Below are 22,323 nucleotides of genomic sequence, written 5' to 3'. Positions count from 1 at the left end.
CCACCTTTATATAAAGGTAGTCCTTAAAATTTTTTTATCATCTTTTTTTAGTATTGTCTTTTATATTTTTTTATTTTACATATCTGAATGATTTCTTTCCTATTTTTTATTTTTTTTTGTTATTTAATTTTTTGCGTTTTGTTGTCTCTTTCATATGCTCGATCTTTCTCTCAATCGCCGCTACGAGATATTTGCTGACGTTCAAATTTGTATAGATTTTTGTATTTGTTTCGCCGGTGCGCGATAGTAAACAAAGTATAAACAACAAAAACAAAAAGCACTAAGCAGACAGCAAAACAATATTGGGAGAATGCGTATATTTAGTTTAAATATGAGCACCGGCTTAAAGTAACGTTCAGTTGTAAGCCCATACTCAACGTAAACAGATCAAAAAGCTACAAAACTGCGTTAAAAAGTTGTTTGTTAAAGTAAGAGAAAACAGTTAAATAATTTTTACAAATACAAAATTAAAATACATATTTGTGTTAGAAAATATTTTTTAACAATTCAAAAACTTTATTTGTTGAGCGAATTTAAATTGTGCGCGAGCAATATAACAAATTTTACAAAAAATAATTTTTATTAATAAAAAGGAAAACTTGCAAACAAATTTAAAACAAAAATGTGCTCCCTAAAAGTGTGTTTCACCGTTACCATAACTGTTATTATTGCGTTAAGCTGCATAAGTAGTAGCAGTGCTGCCGTTTTCACACAGCCTGCCGTCTTCCATCCTGGTAAGTAAAAATAAAGAAAAAAATTAAAAAAAGAATGTTTACAAGTGATGTGTTTTCAATGAGTATAAGATGTTAAATAAAATTAAAATAAATAATAAAAAAAAGTTTTTTATGAATCGAATTAGTTCAAACTCGTTGCTTAAATCTTTTGTTATCAGGACGCAGATCATGTCAATAATTCCCATCAAATCTTAAAGTCCTTTTCAACATTTCACTAACGAAAATATTTCTTAAACATATTGCGAATAGTTATTAAAAAAAATTTTTTTATTTAGAACCATTTTTGGAGCTGAGCCGACGTTTTCCTAGGCGAGTTCGTTTCTTAAGTCTTTTGTTGAAGAGAGCAAACCATGCTTTGGTACTAAACTAAATCAACCCAATTTTAGGCAATATTTTCGAACAAATTGCGATTTAGCCATATTCTCCAAAGCAACACTAAATTTTTTTCATGGCTCTAGTTAGCGTTCGCAAGTTCATAGCTTATATCTTTTGTTTTTTAAACGGTTTTTTTTAGGTTGACTTGACAGGCTGCACGGCTGCACGGCCGTTGTGAACGAATTTTGTAATTTAAATTTAAGTAAATTCCCGATAAGCTACAAGCTTCAAACTTGGAATATAGTTCAGAACCCGATGACAATGCAATAGTAAGAAAAAATCACCGCTAGGTGGCGCAATGATCTAGAAATTCACAAAAATCGTATTTATGGTCCGAATTGGCTCATATTTGGAACACAAAATACATACAAGAATAGAAAGCGATTTATGAAAAAAAATCGCCGCTAGGTGGCGCAAGGATCGAGATTTTCATAAAAATCGTATTTGTGGTCCGATTTTACTCATATTTGGAACACATAATACATACAAGAATAGAAAGTGAACTATGAAAAAAAACCGCTAGGTGGCGAAAGGATCGAGATAATCAAAGGGTCGTATTTGTGGTCCGATTTGGTCCATATTTGGAACAAATATTACATACAATCCGGTAGAAGTGACATCAAAATACTTTGGAGTTCAAGGGACAAGCATACGTGGCGCAGAGTCGAATAAAGCCTTTGGATTATGTATTGAGGACTTAATGAGCCACTAAAAGCCACGCGTCCAACGCTTTTATTTAGTTGTCTAATCAACGCCCCAGATTGATGAGGAGTGTGCTGACTAGTACCTAGGACCTATCTAATTATTTTCTAGCTTTTAGTATTATTATTACTTCATGTAAGTATTGTTTTCAAAACCGTTTAACTTAAAATTTTATTAAATTATTTTTTAGGACTAATAATGACAGCACGAAATTAAAAAAAAAATATAACCGTGTTTTATTACAATGACTAAGAATGTGATAGATAAAAATATTATTCTCAGTCATTGCGTATATTTGCTTATAAATATGAGAAAAAGTTAAATACGATTGTAAAAACTTTTAAAGTGTTGCTTATAAAATATTAAAAATAATTTTAAAAAATATAAGAAATTAAGTAACGCTTTCCAAAACAGAGTTAAATTTTATATTTAAAAAACAATGTGTTAAGAGCTATTCATAGACTAAATCTGCCGCCTTTACAGGCAACATTTATTTGCATACTTTAATATTATGAAATATTCAATAGTTTGTGTAGTATTTACTAAGATAGCCAAGCATGGCGCACGGCGCTTAACTCCCCCTTCACTTTTCTAAGGCCATCAGCAGTTGCAAGAGGTCGCTTCAAGCCGGAGCTAACTTTAGAAACATAACCCTTATATGGGTACCTCGTCACAGGAACATCGAGGGCAACGAAACGCATCCAGATGCCGCCACAAGCGCTACTTGGGCTCGGATCTTTGGTATCCGGGCGGCATAGCAACCAACTAAGTAGATTATCTGCCAAACACTTCAGTGCACGATCGTTGGTACCAAAAAGCTTGTAATGTTGTGTACAATAACAAGGTCTTACCTTAGTAAGATGTAACCTCGTCCATTTTATGGATATTGACATCCGGTTTCACGGCCACTACACCGTTAGTTTCAATATCATTCAGCTAAGCATAAATAATATAAGTATTAAGGGATTTGAACAACCTATTCTTGGCAATTAAGTGATGTGGGTCACAATTGAGCTATGTGATTAACCTTTACTTTGACCACCGCAGAAGAATCAATTAAAAAATGTACGCTTAGCTTAGAATAGGTTAAAAAAAAGCCGGCTTTGGAGACATTGCCTACAAAGGAAAACTTTATTCCTAACCTTTCTAACAAAGCGACCGCATAGGTCAGAAGAAAATGCTTTAGTGTCAACTTCGAGAGCTGAAGGAAATGCATAGCTTCATTGAGAATGCTTTCATTTCAACTTACCCAAAAGTAAAGTCTTCTCGCATTTAAAGTAAAAACACAGACCTCGAGATTATCCGAATAGGAGCCGAACCTAAGGACAGGAGATGAAACCCCAATGATGAAATATATACAGATCACACCTGGCCTTTCGTGCTCTTCGCAAATTTTTACCGGCAATGAAGGCCATCAAACATCCTTGACATTAAATATTGTAAATTTTTTTGTTTGCTTTAATTTCTTTACAATAAAACAATTGCCGGTTTTTGTTGACTCACTTGCTCAAATTAGCGAAAAATTAGTAATGCAAAAGCAACGAAAAAAACAAAAACAATGCATCCCAAATGAAACGGAACTGAAAACCCACAAAATTCCTGCAATTTAAGGTCGTCGTATTTGCATTAATTTAGCACTGACTCATTCATGCAAATAAACATTTTGTATTAAAAAACCCAAAAAAAAATTTGCATTTGATGGCAATCGCCAATTAAAATTTTCGATTACTTTATTTTTGGCAAAAAGATAAAATTTTATTTTGACAAACAACTGTTGATAGCCTCTTTATGTGCGGTAGTTGGACCGGCTGAGTATGACGTCAAAGCGCGCAAGCATATAAACAAGAACAGGTAAAACGAAGCTACGTGAAAAAAGAGGCACAAAAAATGTACACACAAAAAAATTAAGTGCAGTTTTAACACTTTTCGGTGTAAAATCAAAACTAATGTTGTAGTCAACGCTGTTGCTCTTTGGATTTAGTAATTGCAAATGTGAACAGCAAGTCACAGTGGTGTGATGGTATCGTAATTCGCCTTTCACATCGAATGTCACAGGTTCAAGTCCCGGCTGAAGTAACAACCAATCTTTTTTTTTCTTATTATAATTTTAACTTTATTTTTAGATTTGCTTTTTCCAACACTTCTTGGGGATCAACACCAAAAAGTGCGGCTTTGGCACCAAAATTTTCTTGTGTGTAGAATTGGTAATAAAAGAATTTAGCAATGTAATAAAGATTCCGGTGTTTTTTGTATTCTACAGCATATATACATACATGCGTAAGATAAACTTTATGTTAATTTACTTTTTAGACAATTTTTATTGTTTATTTTCTGTTTTTTTCTTTTTCTAAACCGCTTTAGCAGCATTTTTATACTCAGTTGAGCAGAGCTCACAGAGTATATTAATTTTGATTGGATAACGTTTGGTTGTACAGGTATAAAGGAATCGAGATAGATATAGACTTCCATATATCAAAATCATCAGGATCGAAAAAAAATTTAATTGAGCCATGTCCGTCCGTCCGTCCGTTAACACGATAACTTGAGTAAATTTTGACGTATCTTGATGAAATTTGGTAAGTAGGTTCCTGAGCACTCGGATATCGGACTATAACCACGCCCACTTTTTCGATATCGAAAATTTCGAAAAACCGAAAAAGTGCGATAATTCATTACCAAAGACGGATAAAGCGATGAAACTTGGTAGGTGATTTGAACTTATGACGCAGAATAGAAAATTAGTAAAATTTTGGACAATGGGCGTGGCACCGCTCACTTTTAAAAGAAGGTAATTTAAAACTTTGGCAAGCTGTAATTTGGCAGTCGTTGAAGATATCATGATGAAATTTGGCAGGAACGTTACTCTTATTACTATATGTATGCTTAATAAAAATTAGCAAAATTCGGAGAGCGACCACGCCCACTTAAAAAAAAAAATTTTAATAAAATTTTAACAAAAAATTTAATATCTTCACAGTATATAAGTAAATTATGTCAAAATTCAACTCCAGTAATGATATGGTGCAACAAAATACAAAAATAAAAGAAAATTTCAAAATGGGCGTGGCTCCGCTCTTTTTAATTTAATTTGTCTAGGATACTTTTAACGCTATAAGTCGAACAAAACTTAACCAATCCTTTTGAAATTTGGTAGGGGCATAGATTTTATGACGTTAACTGTTTTCTATGAAAATGGACGAAATCGGTTGATGCCACGCCCAGTTTTTATATACAGTCGACCGTCTGTCCTTCCGCTCGGCCGTTAACACGATAACTTAAGCAAAAATCGATATATCTTTACTAAACTCAGTTCACGTACTTATACGAACTCACTTTGAATTGGTGTAAAAAATGGCCGAAATCCGACTATGACCACGCATACTTTTTCGATATCGAAAACTACGAAAAATGAAAAAAAATGCCATAATTCTATACCAAATACGAAAAAAGGGATGAAACATGGTAATTGTATTGGTTTATTGACGCAAAATATAACTTTAGAAAAAAACTTTGTAAAATGGGTGTGAAAAATTTCTGCAGGGCGAAATAAAAAACCCTTGAAATCTTCGCAGGAATACTGTTCGTGGTATTACATATATAAATAAATTAGCGGCACCCGACAGAAGATGTTCTGGGTCACCCTGGTCCACATTTTGGTCGATTTCTGGAAAACGCCTTCACATATACAACTACCACCACTCCCTTTTAAAACTCTCATTAATACCTTTAATTTGATACCCATATCGTACAAACATATTCTAGAGTCCCCCCTGGTCCACATTTATGGCGATATCTCGAAAAGGCGACTATACTTACTCCCTCATAAAATACTCTTTAATGCCTTTCATTTGATACACATGTCATACAAACACATTCCAGGGTTACCCTCGGTTCATTTTCCTACATGGTGATTTTCCCTTATGTTGTCACCATAGCTCTCAACTGAGTATGTAATGTTCGGTTACACCCGAACTTAACCTTCCTTACTTGTTTTTATTAACTTTTTCGGCGCTAAATTTTATAATTTTTTTTGTGTAACAGATTAGATCTTATTCTGTTTGTTTTGAAACTAATTAGTTTTTTATGCCTTTTTTATAAGTTTGTATTTTATCGACGGCATTCTTAATATTCCAAATAAAGTAAATATTTTTATGGCGACGGCATGGCGCCTGTTGGCTGAAGGTCGCATGGCAAGGCTTGTTTTTCATCTTGCAGTCAATTTGAATGTACGCCACAGCGTTTTTGTGGTTCAAGTTTTAAGGGCAAGCGTGTTGTTGTTATTGTAGCGATAAAAAACCAAGCAAGTTCGTCATATTTTATGCAAGTTTTCTTAAAATTTAAATGCTGTTGTATTTCTTGTGTATTGGAAAATTTTGTTTGCAGTCCGCGCATCTTACATATTTAACAGTGATGCACAACGCCAGCAGAGCTTCGAATATAAACGTAGCTTTTCTTTGCAGTAGCATGCGTTTACATGGAGAATGTTTGAGCATGGAGTTAACGCATGAGATGTTTAAAGCTCCGTCACATAAGCAGTTTTTCATATAGATGACACACAAGCTTATGCATTATGAGTAGATTCACGTATTTTTATGGAGGATGACAGATCGAACTACACTGGTGCCATCTGATATGAAAAAGTAGCCAACTCTCTAATTTTGTTGCATGCAAAACATAAGAAGAATAATTTGACATTTGCTTTAGCTAAGGCTGCTGGCACACTTTGCAAGTGAAATTAAGAATATTTGTACCACTGCTTCGCGAAATTTTGTGAATGGGCATGGCGAAATAAACTTTAATCGCCAGTCTATAGTTCATTCATATTTATAAACTCAACTTCAAACTTTGAAGAGGTTTGTAAACTGGAGGTGCTTACTCTTGCTAATTTTTTAATACGCGCACCCTTTTTATCTATCGTGGAACTAGACTTGATACAGATCGAAATAAGCTGACTCAAAAGATGGCAACGTGTGTGCTGCATGCAACAGCATTTTTGGAACAAGTGGCGGTCTGAGTATTTAACTCTCCTACAGAAACGTACAGAATGGAATTCACCCGAGACGAACCTTAAGGCTGGTGACATGGTTTTAATGAAGGAAGAGAACTACCCGCCTCTTAAGTGGCCCCTTGCAATAGTTCTAGAAGTTATAACAGGAAAGGATGGTCTTGTTCATGTGGTCGTGCTGAAGACCGCAAGTTGATTGATTGTGGCGATGTTACTGGAATATATAAGCTTGTGTTAAACGCATTTATATGAAAAATGTCTTTGTGCGGCCGGCACTCACTGCTTGAAATACAAGCTAAAACTGATTGATTGCTTGCTTTACTGAATCGCTGCCGCTGCACTTATATGACATATAGGAAACGCAGAATAGTTTTCCGCAGCTCTACTAAACTCTTGAGTACACCACTGTATTGGAATGTGGGTTCATTATATTATATATATACTTATGTAATGCATACATATATATATATATATATGTATATATATGTATATATAGTAACTAAGTACTTTCATCGTCTCAGCCTTCACTTTAGATGCTTTTAACATGCGCAAATTATAAAACTAGCACTGAACTAAATATCTTTTTTTTTTTACTCTGATACGAACAGCTAATTACGTTTTTTGAAGTTTTTTCAACTAGTCGTGCTATTTTTTTATATATGATGTTCAAATAATTAATTATTGAATTTGTGACACTCATTATTAAAATATTTATATTCATTAAGTTATCACGCAAAAGTTGTTTGTTTAAACAAAAATAGAAACTTGTTTGTTATTTACATAAATTTTTTTTACTTTAGTAAAAAAATGTATGAATAAATAACAAAAAGAATTTTTCCATTACAGCATTTTAAAAACAAGTAAGGATGTCTAGGTTCCAGCGAAAACGAAAATTATATACCAAGTTGTGTGCTCTATATTAAAAATAAATAAATGTAAGGAGCGATAACCTCCGCAGAGATTTTAGGCCGAGCTTCGCTTCCAATTTTCGTCGTGCTCCTATTGATTTTCCCTACAAATTGGCCGGACGGGACCCTACATGTTTTATGCTGACTCCGAACGGCATCTGCAAGGCAGATGAGTTTTCACTGAGAGCTTTTCATGGCAGAAATACACTCGGAGCGCTTTCCAAACACTGCCGAGGGGCGACCCCGCTTAGAAAAATTTTCTTCTAATTGAAAAACCTTATTTCTCAATAATTTTGATGTTGCTTTGTCCGGGGTGTGAACCCAGGGCATACGGTGTGGTAGGCGGAGCACGCTACCACCACACCACGGTGGCCGCCACTCTATATTAGGGGTATATTTAAGGAGAAATATAATCAGCATTAAGTGATATGGAAGCTGAAACATATTACTTATACACATGCAAATATAGACTTCGGTAAAAAGCTATAAAATATTATCTGTTATTGGAAAAATTTTCTTACCGAATCTTATTAAAATGTATCGCTTTTTGTTCGAGATTTGGCTATTGAAAATTTTGTGAAAAGCTTGTTCGTATATTTTCACTAACCTATTTTTATTGATATTTTGGCGAATATTAGCATCACTATGATTGGCGGCCGGTGTGTGTGATGGTAGCGTGCTCCGCCATCCACACCGAAGATCCCAGAAAAAGCAACATAAAAATTTTAGAAACAAGGTTTTCAATTAGAAGAAAATTTTTCTATGCGGGGTCGCCCCTCGGCAGTGTTTGGAAAGCACTCCGAGTGTATTTCTGCCATGAGAAGCTCTCAGTTAAAACTTATCTACCTTGCAGATGCCGTTCGGAGCCGGCATAAAACAAGTAGGTCCTGTCCCGCCAATTTGTAGGAAAAATTAAAAGAAGGGCGACGCAAATTGGAAGAGAAGCTCGGCCTAAAATCTCTTCGAAGGTTATCGTGCCTTACATTTTTTTATGATGTTGGTGAATAATCACAACAGCAAAAAAGCAAGCAGTCACATTTATGTACATGTACAGATTAAAGCAAGTGGCCGCACTTATGTACAAGGCAACGAAGAATATTCCACACACTTAAGCGACAGCTTGAAGCAAAGAGATTTTTTTCACATACACATATGTAGTCATCAGCTAAGAGCAGAAGTTACTCACCATACACACGCATATAGCTAAATAACCAAGTATGAGGTACAACTGTTCCAGAAGGCATGTTCGTGAAAAGTCCAGACCTTAGAAGAAATACGCGAACGAGGTAACATACAGTATAAAAGCACCGCAAGCTGAGGGATAACTAATCAGTTTGATTTAAAAACGCTATTAGTGAAGTATAATTGTTATTGTGAAGTACTATTCCCAAAGAAGTCTAAATAAAGACCATTTTTGCAATACTGTATATTGGAGTTTTTTCTTCGACAGTTCAGCGATTCGAACGCTGGCAAAATCCGTTACAATATGATGTGACATTGTCAATTTCTAAGCACCACAAAAAGCAATTTGTTTAATTAAAATAATTTGCAGTACCTTAATTATGCAAAATTACAAAGCTGTAAGAACGTCTTTTGATTTCCGACATGCAAAACTTTTAAATTTTCTTCTAATAAATCTTCCATGCTCATTTTCCAAAATAACACGATTTCTAGTATGCTAGAATTGGTCGTTTTTTCTATTTATATAAATAAAATTATTATCCAAAGACTACCTAAAAAGGGATTGGCCCCGCCTTTTCCACAGTTTTTAAAGTTTATATATATAATAATTAATAATAATTGAATGGCTTTTGTTTCATGGATTGCAAAACTTGTAAACCTTTCAAATTTACATTTCTTGCCATTAAGTCAATTCACGTATCAAATTTCCTACTGTTATCGATCTTTAGTAATGAACTATCGCATTTTTTCCATTTTTCGAAATTTTGATAGATTTTTTTTTTTAAAGTGAGAGTGATCTCCAAACCATTTTGTTAATTTTCATAAATTTCAATCCAATTCAAAAATTTCACCATAATATGTTCTACGACTTTTAATTCACGGCTTCAAAAACGTTTTCAAAATTTTACTAAATTGCTATTTCTAATCATAAGGCCAACCCACTTCTCAAGTTTAGGCACTTTATCGATCTTTGGCAATGAATTATCGCATTTTTTTAAATTTTCGGTATCGAAAAAGTGGGCGTAGTTGCCGTTCGATTTTGCCCATTTTCAATGCCAATCTTTTATGGGTACAAATAAGCAGGTAAAGCCAATTTCGTTAATAGCCGTGTTTTTTAACACGCGTATATCCGTTTACGCTTAAACTTTATATGGAGTGCTAAGCGACAAACTTTAAATACACCTCTGAAATTGCTGCGCATAAAATTTGTCCTACTAAAATTCAATACGCATTATATTCAGATGTAACTGAAATGTGTTTTTGTTTCACCCTCTACACTAGTGTCCACAAATCATCGCAACTGATTCAGCTATATGTTATACCCTATGGCCATCAGAGGGTTGTGTCTCCGCTTTTCGGTACACCCTGTTCTGTTATGTTAGTTATTTAACCACTGCCGCTAGATGGGTCTCCTAAGCATTATCTAAGCGAGGATAAGCGTTTTTTTCACGCGCAAACGAAACGTATGCGCGTGTAAAAAAAAAACACTGTTATTAGCCGTGTTTTTTTTTTACACGCGTATATGTTTCGTTTGCGCGTGAAAAAAAAACGCCTATCCGCGCTTAGATAATGCTTAGGAGACCCATCTAGCGGCTGTGGTTAAACAACTAGCTACAGCAACAGGGTGTACCGAAAAGCGGAGACACAGCGCTCTGATGGGCATAGGGTATAACATATAGCTGAATCAGTTGCGATGAATTGTGGACACACATAGAATACATAGAATTAGTGTAGAGGGTGGAACAAAGACACATATTTCAGTTACATCTGAGTATAATGCGTATTGAAATTTAGTAGGACAAATTTTATGCCCAACAACTTCAGAGGTGTATTTAAAGTTTGTCGCTTAGCAGTCCATATAAAGTTTAAGCGTAAACGGATATACGCGTGTTAAAAAACACGGCTAATATCAAGTACACGCTATATACCCATATAAATCAATCCATATTAAATTCAAAATATCAAGTTCTTGTCTTGAGTATTTTGTTAAATTTTAAAGAAAGCCTACAAAAGCAACTTTTAACTATGAAGTTTGTATCTTAACTCTTTTATATTATTTCATAGAGATTAGGGATGTAAAATATCTGCTGATTGATTTATGTATAACATATGGAGTGGTGGCATGAGGAATACGGCTATAACATCGCTTGACCTTATAACTTCTCCAAATGGCAATAAAGTCAACTGAAGTTATAACCATAAGAAATGGTCAAAACGCCAAATTTCAAATAGATACAATGTTAGCGATATTGACATTATGAACATAGTGCCTTTCCGAAATGGTCATATGTTATGGTATGTTTTAGTTTTTGTTAGTTATATTAGTTATTTGCAGTAAGCTGCACATTCTTGTTAATTAAAATTTCACACTATCACGTTTGCTTCTTTTTTAATTAACAACTACTAAACACTTAATTGTATAAATTGCACACCAACCTTCATACGACAAGATTTTCGCTTGAATCTTTTTATCATAATGTAATAAGAAAGGAAGCACTTCCTGCTCAAACGGTCAATAGCAAGCGTAACTGTTTTGCATGATAAACAGACACCCATGCAAACACATACATATGTTATTGTATGTATGGATGTGTGTAGCTCATCAACCCGAATGCCGCGCGGCATGCAAAATTTACGCACGCACAATATTTTAAGCGCTACTTTGCTGTTGTTTATTTTTATTTCCACCTTTTTTTAATAATAATTACTTCCTTGTTGAGCACTCGCTTAGTCAACAATAAGCAACAACTACAAAGCAAAGGCTTTAAGCAATAATAAGAATAAATTACAATGCAATCAAAACTCACTTACACATCTCAGTTTACACACGACAACAACAACACACACAAACATATATACAGTGAACAAAATCATACAAATTTATTAATTTCGTTTTTTCACCTCTTCTCTCTTCCTGTTTTCTTTAGCGCATCATGGCAAGTGTTTTGATAAGATCACCCGTCGTGCTATGCTGCCCAATAAGGAATACAAGCCAAAGGGCATCTGTGCCGTTATGACGTGCGATCTGCATGCACAAACAATTAATATTGAAACTTGCCCCTTTGTTGAGATGCCCGGCTGTAAGGAGTTGCCCAGTGATCCACAATGGTCATTTCCCAAATGTTGTCCACAATTCAAGTGCACTGATTTTAAAACTGGCAAGGAATTTATTGTGTCGGCTTAAGAATTGTTGATTTGAAAAAGAAAACCAAAAGCAGCTTGCAAAGTGAAAGAAGGGAAAATACTCAAGTGCTACAAGTTGCACACATACACACAATTTATGTGTAGGAAAAACGTGATTTTAACTATTGTTTATTATAAGCTACCATCAATGAAGCTTAACAATATATTCTAAGTGTGCGAATTTTATCTGAAGTATAAATGTTTATGTAAAAAAATTTGTGCTAATTTTTAATTTCTCCGCTTTTCGCTCATTTAAAACTTTTAGCTTTTAAAATTATTTATTGAAAATATAAAAAAAATCAATTTGTAAATAATTCGTATTTCACATTTGTTATAATATTTAGTTTAACTTTCACTTTTTTATCAATTTATTGCTTAGCTTGTATTTACAATTTTTTGTTTAATATTGTTTGTATGTGTTTTGAATGTGGTATATTTGTAAGTAAATTTAACTTAATCATTAATTTTTTACTACTAGAGCCTGCGTTTTTGTCTTGCTCTTTAGATTCTTAACTAAATAGTTCATATATTAAGTATACATTTAAGTGTATTTTGATAAGAAGAAAAAATAAATAAAATAATTTTTGAATATATAATAAACATAAAATATCTTTTTTTGGTTTCCAGTGAGAAAGTTGTACCAAATATCCGAAAATTAAACGCTCAGCGTAAAAGTACTTCCATGAACGATTTTATTGTTACGATAGTGTACCAGGCAGGTATTGTCCTGCCCAAATTTGGTTTCCCTACATTTCAAAAGTTGACCTCGTTTCGCCCTCTTCACACTCAATCTCATTCTTTTCTACTTTATCTTCAAATTTTCTTCTTATTATTCCTCCCACTCACGAATCCATTCCCACTCCAACTACTGCTCACACTCCCACTTCAACTTCTTATTCCTCCTTCAAACCCATAGGATACTCCCACACCCACTCCCACTCCCTCTATCTTACATCAATTTCTTCATATATGGAATATCTATACCAAATATGGTATACATACCTGCTTCACCTGACCGGCCGATTTCAATATTGTGGCGAATATTAACATTTCGATACATCACCATGCTGCTAGTAAATAATTACACAGCAGCAGCAAAGCAAGCAGCCACACATACATGTAAACAGGAAAGCTAAGCGCGAAGAGAATATTTGACATATGTACATGTAGTCAGCAGCTAAGAGCGAAGAAGAAAGTGAAACAGTCATACATCATATAACCCTCAGCTAAGAGCGAAGATGGCATTACTTACACATATATGTACATATGTATAGCTAAATAACCTACTATGATATACAACTGTTCGAAAAGGCTGCTCGTGAAAAGTCTATACCCTAGGATAATTAGGCGAAGGAGGTAACTGAGAGTCTAAAAGCAGCGCAAGCTGAGTAATACTCAATCAGTCAAGAATTACCCAAAACTTGTCGCAACATATTTGTTATTATAAACTACTACGAATCTCTATGACACTAATACATAAAGAATTTTTAAATCGTATTAATCTTTACTTATAAGATATAGATAGGTAATGAAGACGTTCTTCTGCCCGATAATATTCCTCCCTGTGATGTATCTACTTTCTCAGTTAACTGATGCATTTGCCAAACTATTAACTTGCCTCTCCTTGAATGTTGAATAGCTCCGCAGGCAATCCATCAACGCACGCGGCCTTGTACAATCTCAGAAAAAACACATATCTACCTAGAATGAGAAAAACATCTAAATTGCCTTTATGACCACTTTAAATGATCATAAGGTCAATTGAATATATGACGTTTTTAAATTCCCTTCGCTATCAAAATAGAGAAAGAGGTAACACTTCTTTAGATATTTCAAAATATCTCTGACTTAAAGAGCAGAAACATGACAGGGCATATGTAAGTTATAAGAAAACTCATAATAAATCCCGTATTGCAAATACGTAATGCAATGGACCCTATGCCCAGAATCTCACGAAATTTTGAGGTCTCTATTATGTGCAGAGCTCTTTGGAAAACAGAGAATGCATTACTCCCCTGGTTCAGTGGTCTGGTCCACTGTCGGATCAAAACTTGAATACCGAAAATTGGAAGCTGGCATCCATCGGCCGAACTTCAAGAAATCAATATCAATGGAATGCTACCGTACTATTTTTCAGGCAGAAATCCATGCAATAGAAGTTTGCGGTAGACAATATTTACGAAGAGGAGTATCCCCATTATGTCAGACAGTCAGGCAGCCTTACGTGCCTTGCAGTCTTACATAATTATTTCTAAGCTAATGGATGAACGCGGTGGCCGCCAAGCTGCGGTGGTAGCGTGCTCCGCCTACCACACTGAAGATCCTAGGTTCAATTCCCAGTCAAAGTAACATAAAAAATTTAAAAACAAGTTTGGCAGAGGTTTGGCAAACAATCCGAATGTATTTCTGCCATGAAAACCTTATCAGTGAAAGCTCATCTGCCTTGTAAATGCCGTTCGGAGTCCGCATAAACATGTAGGTCCTGTCCCGCCAATTTATAGAAAAAATTAAAAGGAGCACGACGTAAATTGGAAGGGAAGCTCGGCCTATAATCTCTGCGGAGGTTATCGCGCCTTGCATTTGTTTATTAGCATTGGATGAATGCATTAGAGTCTAAATGATTTGGGCGCTAAAACCAAGTTTTGTGGGGGTTGAGACAACACTGAATTGAATACGCAGGTCAAAGGCACGCCAAATTGTTTGTACTCCCAGCATCGAGAGTAAATGCCAAGCTTATTAATCTAAGCAGAGAGGACCTACGAACTCTTACTGGGTATGATACGGGACACTGTTGTCTACGAAATCACCTGAGTAAGTTAAATCCAACAGGTACACAAATCTGTCGCATTTGTGAGCTGAATGATGGCTAGCATTCAGTTGATGGTATAACACCACCTACCTAAATAAACGGAACGATGAAATCTCACAGCTGAACAGTGAACTTGGACTCCTTACTTGTTTTCCATTATATTTTATCAAAATGAAATTTGTTTGCCCAAAATTTAAGAAAAACATTGCCAAATTTATTTGATCGTTTTCCACCTGCTCTTTCCGGCGGAGTGGGGGCCGCCGTTTAGAATACCTTCCTAGCTAGAGCAACATTTCCCATTCGCTGGATTATGTTGATGTCTGCATAAAGCTCGAACAGCGCTCATATGTGCGTTCCAGGCGCTCGTAGGTCGCGCACTTTTCACAGCTTATGATAATACAAATTTGCATAGATCAACAAAAAACATGAATAGTATACCACTTTAAATTTAACAAAATACAATTTAATTAATATCAAGTCCGGCTTCGAAATACCCATTCTTAAATTTCTATAGTTCTAATCAACAAAAATAATCTAACAAGTTCTAACTTTGATTAACTAGACATTCAAAGACTTGTTCTACAATTAGATGCCAAATTTTGCGTAGAGCACAATGTTTGTAAATAATGTTTGCCTCTATTACCAAATTAGAAACCTTTCACTTAGCACATAAAAATGCGTGGGTTTACAATTCAAATACAAAAATCGGCTGGATACTAATAATTAGTATAAATAATATTAGTATAAATTAGTTATAGTTGAGTATAATAAATTGAGACAATAACTGTAAAGATTATAGCCAATTAACATACGACTCATCAACATATATAAAGCTTGATTAATTGTATTTATATATATGAGCCAGCATACATAACATTATATATGTCCATATACATACATTTGTATGCTTATAATGAAAACAAATTAAAAAAAACAGTGGACAATAAAATGTTTTCTTAATATTACTCAAAAACCGCCACGTAATCTCCGCCATATAATTTCCTGATATTATCAAATGTTTCACCGAATTCGAACCAGCAATAATTCGGAGAAATTGCAGTTGCCTTAACCACTAGGCTATCCTACATGCATATGCTTTCTTGGTTATTTCAGTTTATCTCATTTTTACACTAACGCCCCGATTCTAGTGTGGTAACAACATTCTTCACTACGGTAACGAAAAAAGGTGCCACTTTTACACCCTTTTGGTATTCTACCCGCAAAGGTAGCCGGATAATTTTTTACCCACAAAAGTAGGTGGTTACATCGAAATAACCACACAAGCTGTTGTTTAGAAAAAGGCAAAACTGAAAAATAAAGAATTGGAAGCGCAAATAAGTAAAGATAATAGTAAAAAAGTGTTGCCTCTTGCTATACATATTTGTTTACATTATGTACTTTCACAGAATAAATTACAATATACCTATGTAGAAACTTATCATGCAGAATATGCATATGCACATCGTCCCGTTTATTGTGCATGCAACCCAAAATGGTACTATATTTTAACATAGGATAAGTCTTTCACCAATCAAACGTTGTGAACCTAGTTTTGGTCACAAAGCTCTTGGTTCTGGCATTATGTTGTTGATTGCAATGAAATAAAATGTATAGTGCAGTTGGGTTTTAGTAAGAAACGTTTCAAAATTTGCGTTCTGGTGTTGCCCAACTATGTATGTGGAAAACTCAGTAAATCATAAATGAAACTAGGCAATTTTTTAGTGCTATTTTTATAGATGCTTACTTTTTCCCTTAACGTTTAAACTTCACATCAGAGCCTAGATTCATTAAGTGTGAGTTTTGATCCCAGGTCTCAGGGGTTCTGCTAGCACTTACGGGAATAATTTTATACAAAACATTTCTTGCGAAATCCAATCTCTTTTGCATTTGCTTCCTTCTGTCTTCGAGTTAAAATATTTCTTGTGCCAAGGTACTTAATTTTCAATTACCTTGCGTGGCTTAACACCACAATAGTCCTGGAATTCCTTGAACTCATTGAGCTGGGTGAGAAAGATTTAAATATCAACGTGCCAAATTCCTTTGTATAAGTTTTGAAAGTGTTAGGCTCACGGCAGAGTGCTCGCTATAATCTATGCTAGGCGAGAAGCAATTTTTATTTTCATATATTTTACATAGTGTTGTATAATTTATCCTAGGTGAAATGTTATTGTCCTGGTACATTTTATTGATTGAGCAATTTTTTATGGTGAAAGTTGAAGTAAATTCAAAATTATATGGGAGCTAACGAAAGTGTGGCGAATTTTTGGGCAATATTGTGAATTTTTACCTGAGTCAAAAAGAAAGAAAAGTACCAACCGTGGCTATTGCCTAAAAAGGACCAAAATTGAAGAAAAGGGACCAGCGGACCAAGACCATTTTTGGTCCAAATGGACCAAAGTGGCAACCGTCAAAGCGAAGAAAACTACTCATCAAATTTCTCCACAGACACTTGTGAGTTTTTCGGTGATGACAGCGTTACCACTTGGGCCAGAATCGCGGATAAAAGAACTGGTAACGATATTCGGTTACATAATGTTCTGGGTACTATTTTACCGGTAACGCTCAGAATCGGGGCGTAACAAAACAATTTAAGACATTGCACCACCATTAATTTGTTTCTTGTGTAGAGTTTGCTTTTTTTGTGAAATATAATAATTTAATATTCAATTATTAGAAATTGGTATTAAGCTCATAAATTCTTAAATACTTAAGATAACTATCACATTGCTAATAATTCCTTGTTTTTCAACCCATTTTATAAAGGCATTCTTAAAGCGGTCATTCAAATTAGAGTTGAAATTGAACCACTAGAGACTTCTATATTCCATTCATTCCATTAACTTTTTCCCTTCCTTTTCTTTTATCTGCTTTTCTTTCTTTTTTCCATTCCTTTCATTTCATGTTTTTTTAGTTTCCCTTCCATGTGTTTGCCTTAATTTGCTTTCCTTTTCTATCCTTTCCTTTGTGTTGGTTGCTTTCATTTCCTTTCCATTTCTTTCCTTTCCTTAACCTTCTTTTATTTTATTTTCTTTTCTTTCCTTTCCTTTCATTTCCTCTTTTTTCTCTCCCTTCTTTTCTTTTCTTTTCTTTTCTGTTCTTTCCTTTCATTACCTGTTCCATAATTTAATTTCCTATCATTTAATTACCTATCCTTTCCTTTTATTTTGGTTTGTTTTATATCATTTTATTTTACTTCCTTTATTTTTAACTTGTTTTATTTTATTTTTTTGTGTTATTTCGTTTTGGTCTATTTTTTATCTTATTTTGTTTTACTATTTTATTATAATTTATTTTAGTTTATTTCATTTTATTTTATTATATTTTATTTCATTTCATTTATTTATTGACAGTATTAGCACAATACGATCTTGAATTTTTATTTTATTATATTATATTTTATTTTATTTTGGTTTATTTAATTTTATTAAATTTTATTTTTTTGTTTTGTTTTAATTTTTTATTTTTTTAATATCTGCTTTATTGTACTATATTTTGTTTGATTATATTTTTTTCAATTTTATTTTTTTATTTTGCTCTTTTCCATTTTTTATTTTATTTTGTTTTATTTTATTTTTATTTTATTTTAATCTATTTCATTTTATTTTATTTCACCTGAAATCATTTTATCTTATTTTATTTTATTTTATTTTGTTTTATTTTATTTTATTTTATTATTTTATTTGACTTCATTTTATTTAATTTCATTTTTTTATTTCGTTCTATCCCATTTTAGTTTTTTTTTTTTTGGTTTGTTTTATTTTTTTTTTTACTCTTTTTTACTTTATTTGATTTCATTGAACTTTTTTATTTCACTTTATTTTAATTTTTTTAATTCCTCTTTTTTAATTTGTTTATTTTATTTTATTGCATTTTATTTTATTTCATTTTGTTTTGCTTAATTTTTTTATTTCATTTTGTTTCATTCTTTTACTTTACTTTATTCTATTTTATTTATTATTTGTTTAATTAATCAACAAAGTAGTATACAACATACGACCATCAAAACGAACAAATACTCCAACTTGAATATTCCGCGTTTGCTATTGTAAACACTTTAGATATGAGCAAAAAAAATTTCACATTTACCAATTTTTGCTGATTTTCGCGCTATACATCCATAAAAACAATTATATTCGCTCATTTGCTCTAGAAATGAAATTTGAGTAATATTCAGTTCATTTGTATAAGGCCTGCTGTTTTTTTCATCCTAACAACATAGCACACGTATGTAGCATCCGTAGTGTGAGTCCTTCTCCCAATTGTTCCTTGAGAATACTTATCGCTTTAACCTGACTTATATGTTTATACCTGACAACAAAAATAAGTATGCCTATTTATGTATATAAAAATTGTAAAACTAAGTTCCTTAAAAAATTTCAACAAAAAATATACAGATATGCCTTTTTTTAGCTGTACCCAAGGGATTATGATGGGATGATATATGTATAAGTATGTATGTATACATGGCTGTTATTTAAAAATGTGTCCTTTAACTGGAAACGTTTTATGAATTTCTGTTTTGCATTAAATATATGTACAGTTTAGAGTATGAAAGTTTTTGAAACATTTCAAAAAGGAGAAAGAAAAGGACACACAAGAGAGTAAGGTGCAGTATGCACATTTTTCGGAGTGATATCAAAACTTATTTGTGGTGTTACTTTCAAATTAAAGAGCAAAATAAAAACGTTAACACCATTTTGTAATAAAGGCTGTTGCTTGTACCCAGTTAAGATTTAGGCTTGAGTCACGTTAGAGCTAAATTTGATAACTAGCATCTCGAATCTTAAATGTTGTTTCCCAACAGTGATTATATGGCAAAAAATGCTGTTTCTCCAGCCGGGAAAACGATAGTTCTCAAATTGCCCACACACACAATTCTGTATTTGGACTCAAATGTAAAAAACGAATACTGCATACATTTGATAAACATAAAATTAAACATGTGTGTATGATTTTTTGAATTATTATGAATGTGGACATTGATCTAAATTTTGTTCTTGTATAAATTGAAAATTTGTTTGTTCAAAAATGTAATTCGCTCAACTTTGGTTTATTGTTTTTTTACATACATACATACGTAGGTGTCTTAACCGAAACATAAAATATTTGTTTTGTTCTTATGAGATGAATCTGAATAAAAACTGTTTTTTTCATTAAACGTATTCAAGTCAAAATTTTAACTTTTGAAGTTCTGGTCTCACTTTAATGAAAAATCGGATTTAATACTGGTCCAGCGTGGATTTTTTTAAATAAGAATAACTTTTTTAAATGAAATTTTATGATTTTTATTCCATGTTTTCAGTTGTGGTGCTACTTTTCCTAACTCTGGCTTCATTGAAGTGCAAAATCAAATTAAAAGCTTGGCCGAGTAGGACTCCTTTTGAATATGGAGAACATATTTAACTAAAAGTCTGATCAATCCTGCAGAAGTCGTAAGGTCAAGCGGAAGTTTCCTAAGCGGCCATAAATTCAAATTAACTATGGTCATAAATTCAATAGACCTTATGATTATTTGAAGTCGTCATAATGTCAATTGATCTTTTGGTCGTTGACCTTATGTCACCGCACCATAATTGGAAGAGAAGCTCGGGCTCCATAGTCCTTTCATTTTAGTTTGATTTGCGAATTTTTGTTTATGCCTAAATTTATTTATTCTTCTATTAACTTTTATAGTTTAGCACTGCTGAAACGTAAATTAACCCCCTTTGATACCCGCTTCCAATTCCACTACAAATACTTTTGACAATTATGCAAATTTTGGGTTTTATCGTAAAATTTAAATGTTCGGTTTTGTGACAATTTTTTGTTGCCGTTCATCCCCACCTGCGCTGTTTATGGAATTTTGTTTATCAAATTGCTCTATTTATACAGCCGCATGTTAGCTGGATTATTAGTTTTGTACCCTGTTTTAGTTACCTTTATGTGATGGTGGTTGCTAAGCACATAGCCCCGTATAGGTAAAGGTAAAGGTAAAGGTAAAGGTAAAGGTAAAGGTAAAGGTAAAGGTAAAGGTAAAGGTAAAGGTAAAGGTAAAGGTAAAGGTAAAGGTAAAGGTAAAGGTAAAGGTAAAGGTAAAGGTAAAGGTAAAGGTAAAGGTAAAGGTAAAGGTAAAGGTAAAGGTAAAGGTAAAGGTAAAGGTAAAGGTAAAGGTAAAGGTAAAGGTAAAGGTAAAGGTAAAGGTAAAGGTAAAGGTAAAGGTAAAGGTAAAGGTAAAGGTAAAGGCAAAGGTAAAGGTAAAGGTAAAGTTAGAGGTAAAGGTAAAGGTAAAGGTAAAGGTAAAGGTAACGGTAAAGGTAGAGGTTTTTTTTTTCCTTTGTCTCTACACGCTAACGGCGCTTCGAGGAATGTGTTATTTTAACTTTGTGATTACAATCTTATGTTACTGTATGATAACTCTTTATAATATTGGTATGTATGTATCCAGATTAGTTATAAATAGTATTAAAATAATACTGCTTGCGAATGGATACAAGCAAAAATATATTACAATTTAAAATTTAATAGCAAGCATTGAAAATTTATCAAATAACAATCTATGCGTTAAAAGTTTTTAGAGTACTAATAATAGTATAAACGAATTTATTAAGTGATTTTATTAGTTGCTTGTGTCTAAAGACTTCCATAATGTTGAACGGTCGTACGCCGAGCTCTTCACATAGTATTGTATGAGGTCTTCGGGCTCTTTCATAGGCTGGACAGTCAATCAAAAGATGGTTGATTGTTTGTGATGTTGTCGAGTCACATCGACATGTATCTTCTTCGATGATTTTAAAACGTTTTAAATACGCCTTGCAATAGCTGTGACCTGTTAGGATTTGAGTCATTTCGAAAGATATACCCAGCATTTGACTATAACTTTCCGCTTCCGCAGGAGATTGAAAGAATAGTTGAGTGCCACTTCCGGTTGGTTCGTTCATAAACTCACTATGCCACGTTTCAGCAATCTTTACGAGGAGTTGTTGTTAGCGCCGCTGCTTCTTTAGCAGCTTCATCTGCAAGCTCATTGCCCATGATACCGATATGAGATTTCACCCATGAGAACTCAACCAAATAGTTTTGACGTAATTGGTATAATCTTTCGTGTATGGATGCAATCAATGAATTCGTGTTGCTCCGATCTTTAATAGCGTCAAGGCAACTCTGGCTATCACTTAAGATGTGTAGCCTGGTAGACGCAAGATAGGTTTGGGACCATGCTAGAACTGAATCTATAGCTAAGGTCTCGGCTTGAAAGACAGTACAAACGTTATCTAATTTAAATGTCTCCTTATAGTGAGTGCCGTTTGGTTGAAAAACAACAAAAGCGCAGCCACATTCTTCGGTTTCCAGCTTACTTCCATCAGTAAAAATTAAAGTTGTATTGGTTGTTGATATTATATCGATTTGTGTTTGTTGCATCACCATACCATAATTAATTGTTTGTCG

General features: G+C 33.6%; 1 protein-coding gene across 1 annotated transcript; it reads left to right on the top strand.

Annotated features, from left to right (window-relative positions):
• Positions 1-352: 352 nt before the first annotated feature.
• Positions 353-12,696, top strand: LOC137253715 (uncharacterized). The gene is made up of 2 exons (XM_067791109.1): positions 353-734; positions 11,834-12,696. The coding sequence occupies exons 1-2, from the start codon at positions 623-625 to the stop codon at positions 12,088-12,090; spliced, it is 369 nt and encodes a 122-aa protein (XP_067647210.1). The 5' UTR covers positions 353-622; the 3' UTR covers positions 12,091-12,696.
• Positions 12,697-22,323: the final 9,627 nt, after the last annotated feature.

Source organism: Eurosta solidaginis, chromosome 5 (genome assembly GCF_040869045.1).
Source record: "Eurosta solidaginis isolate ZX-2024a chromosome 5, ASM4086904v1, whole genome shotgun sequence".
NCBI lineage: Eukaryota > Metazoa > Arthropoda > Insecta > Diptera > Tephritidae > Eurosta > Eurosta solidaginis.
The sequence above is the reverse complement of the archived record's forward strand: the minus strand, read 5'-3'. Positions and strand labels throughout refer to the sequence as shown.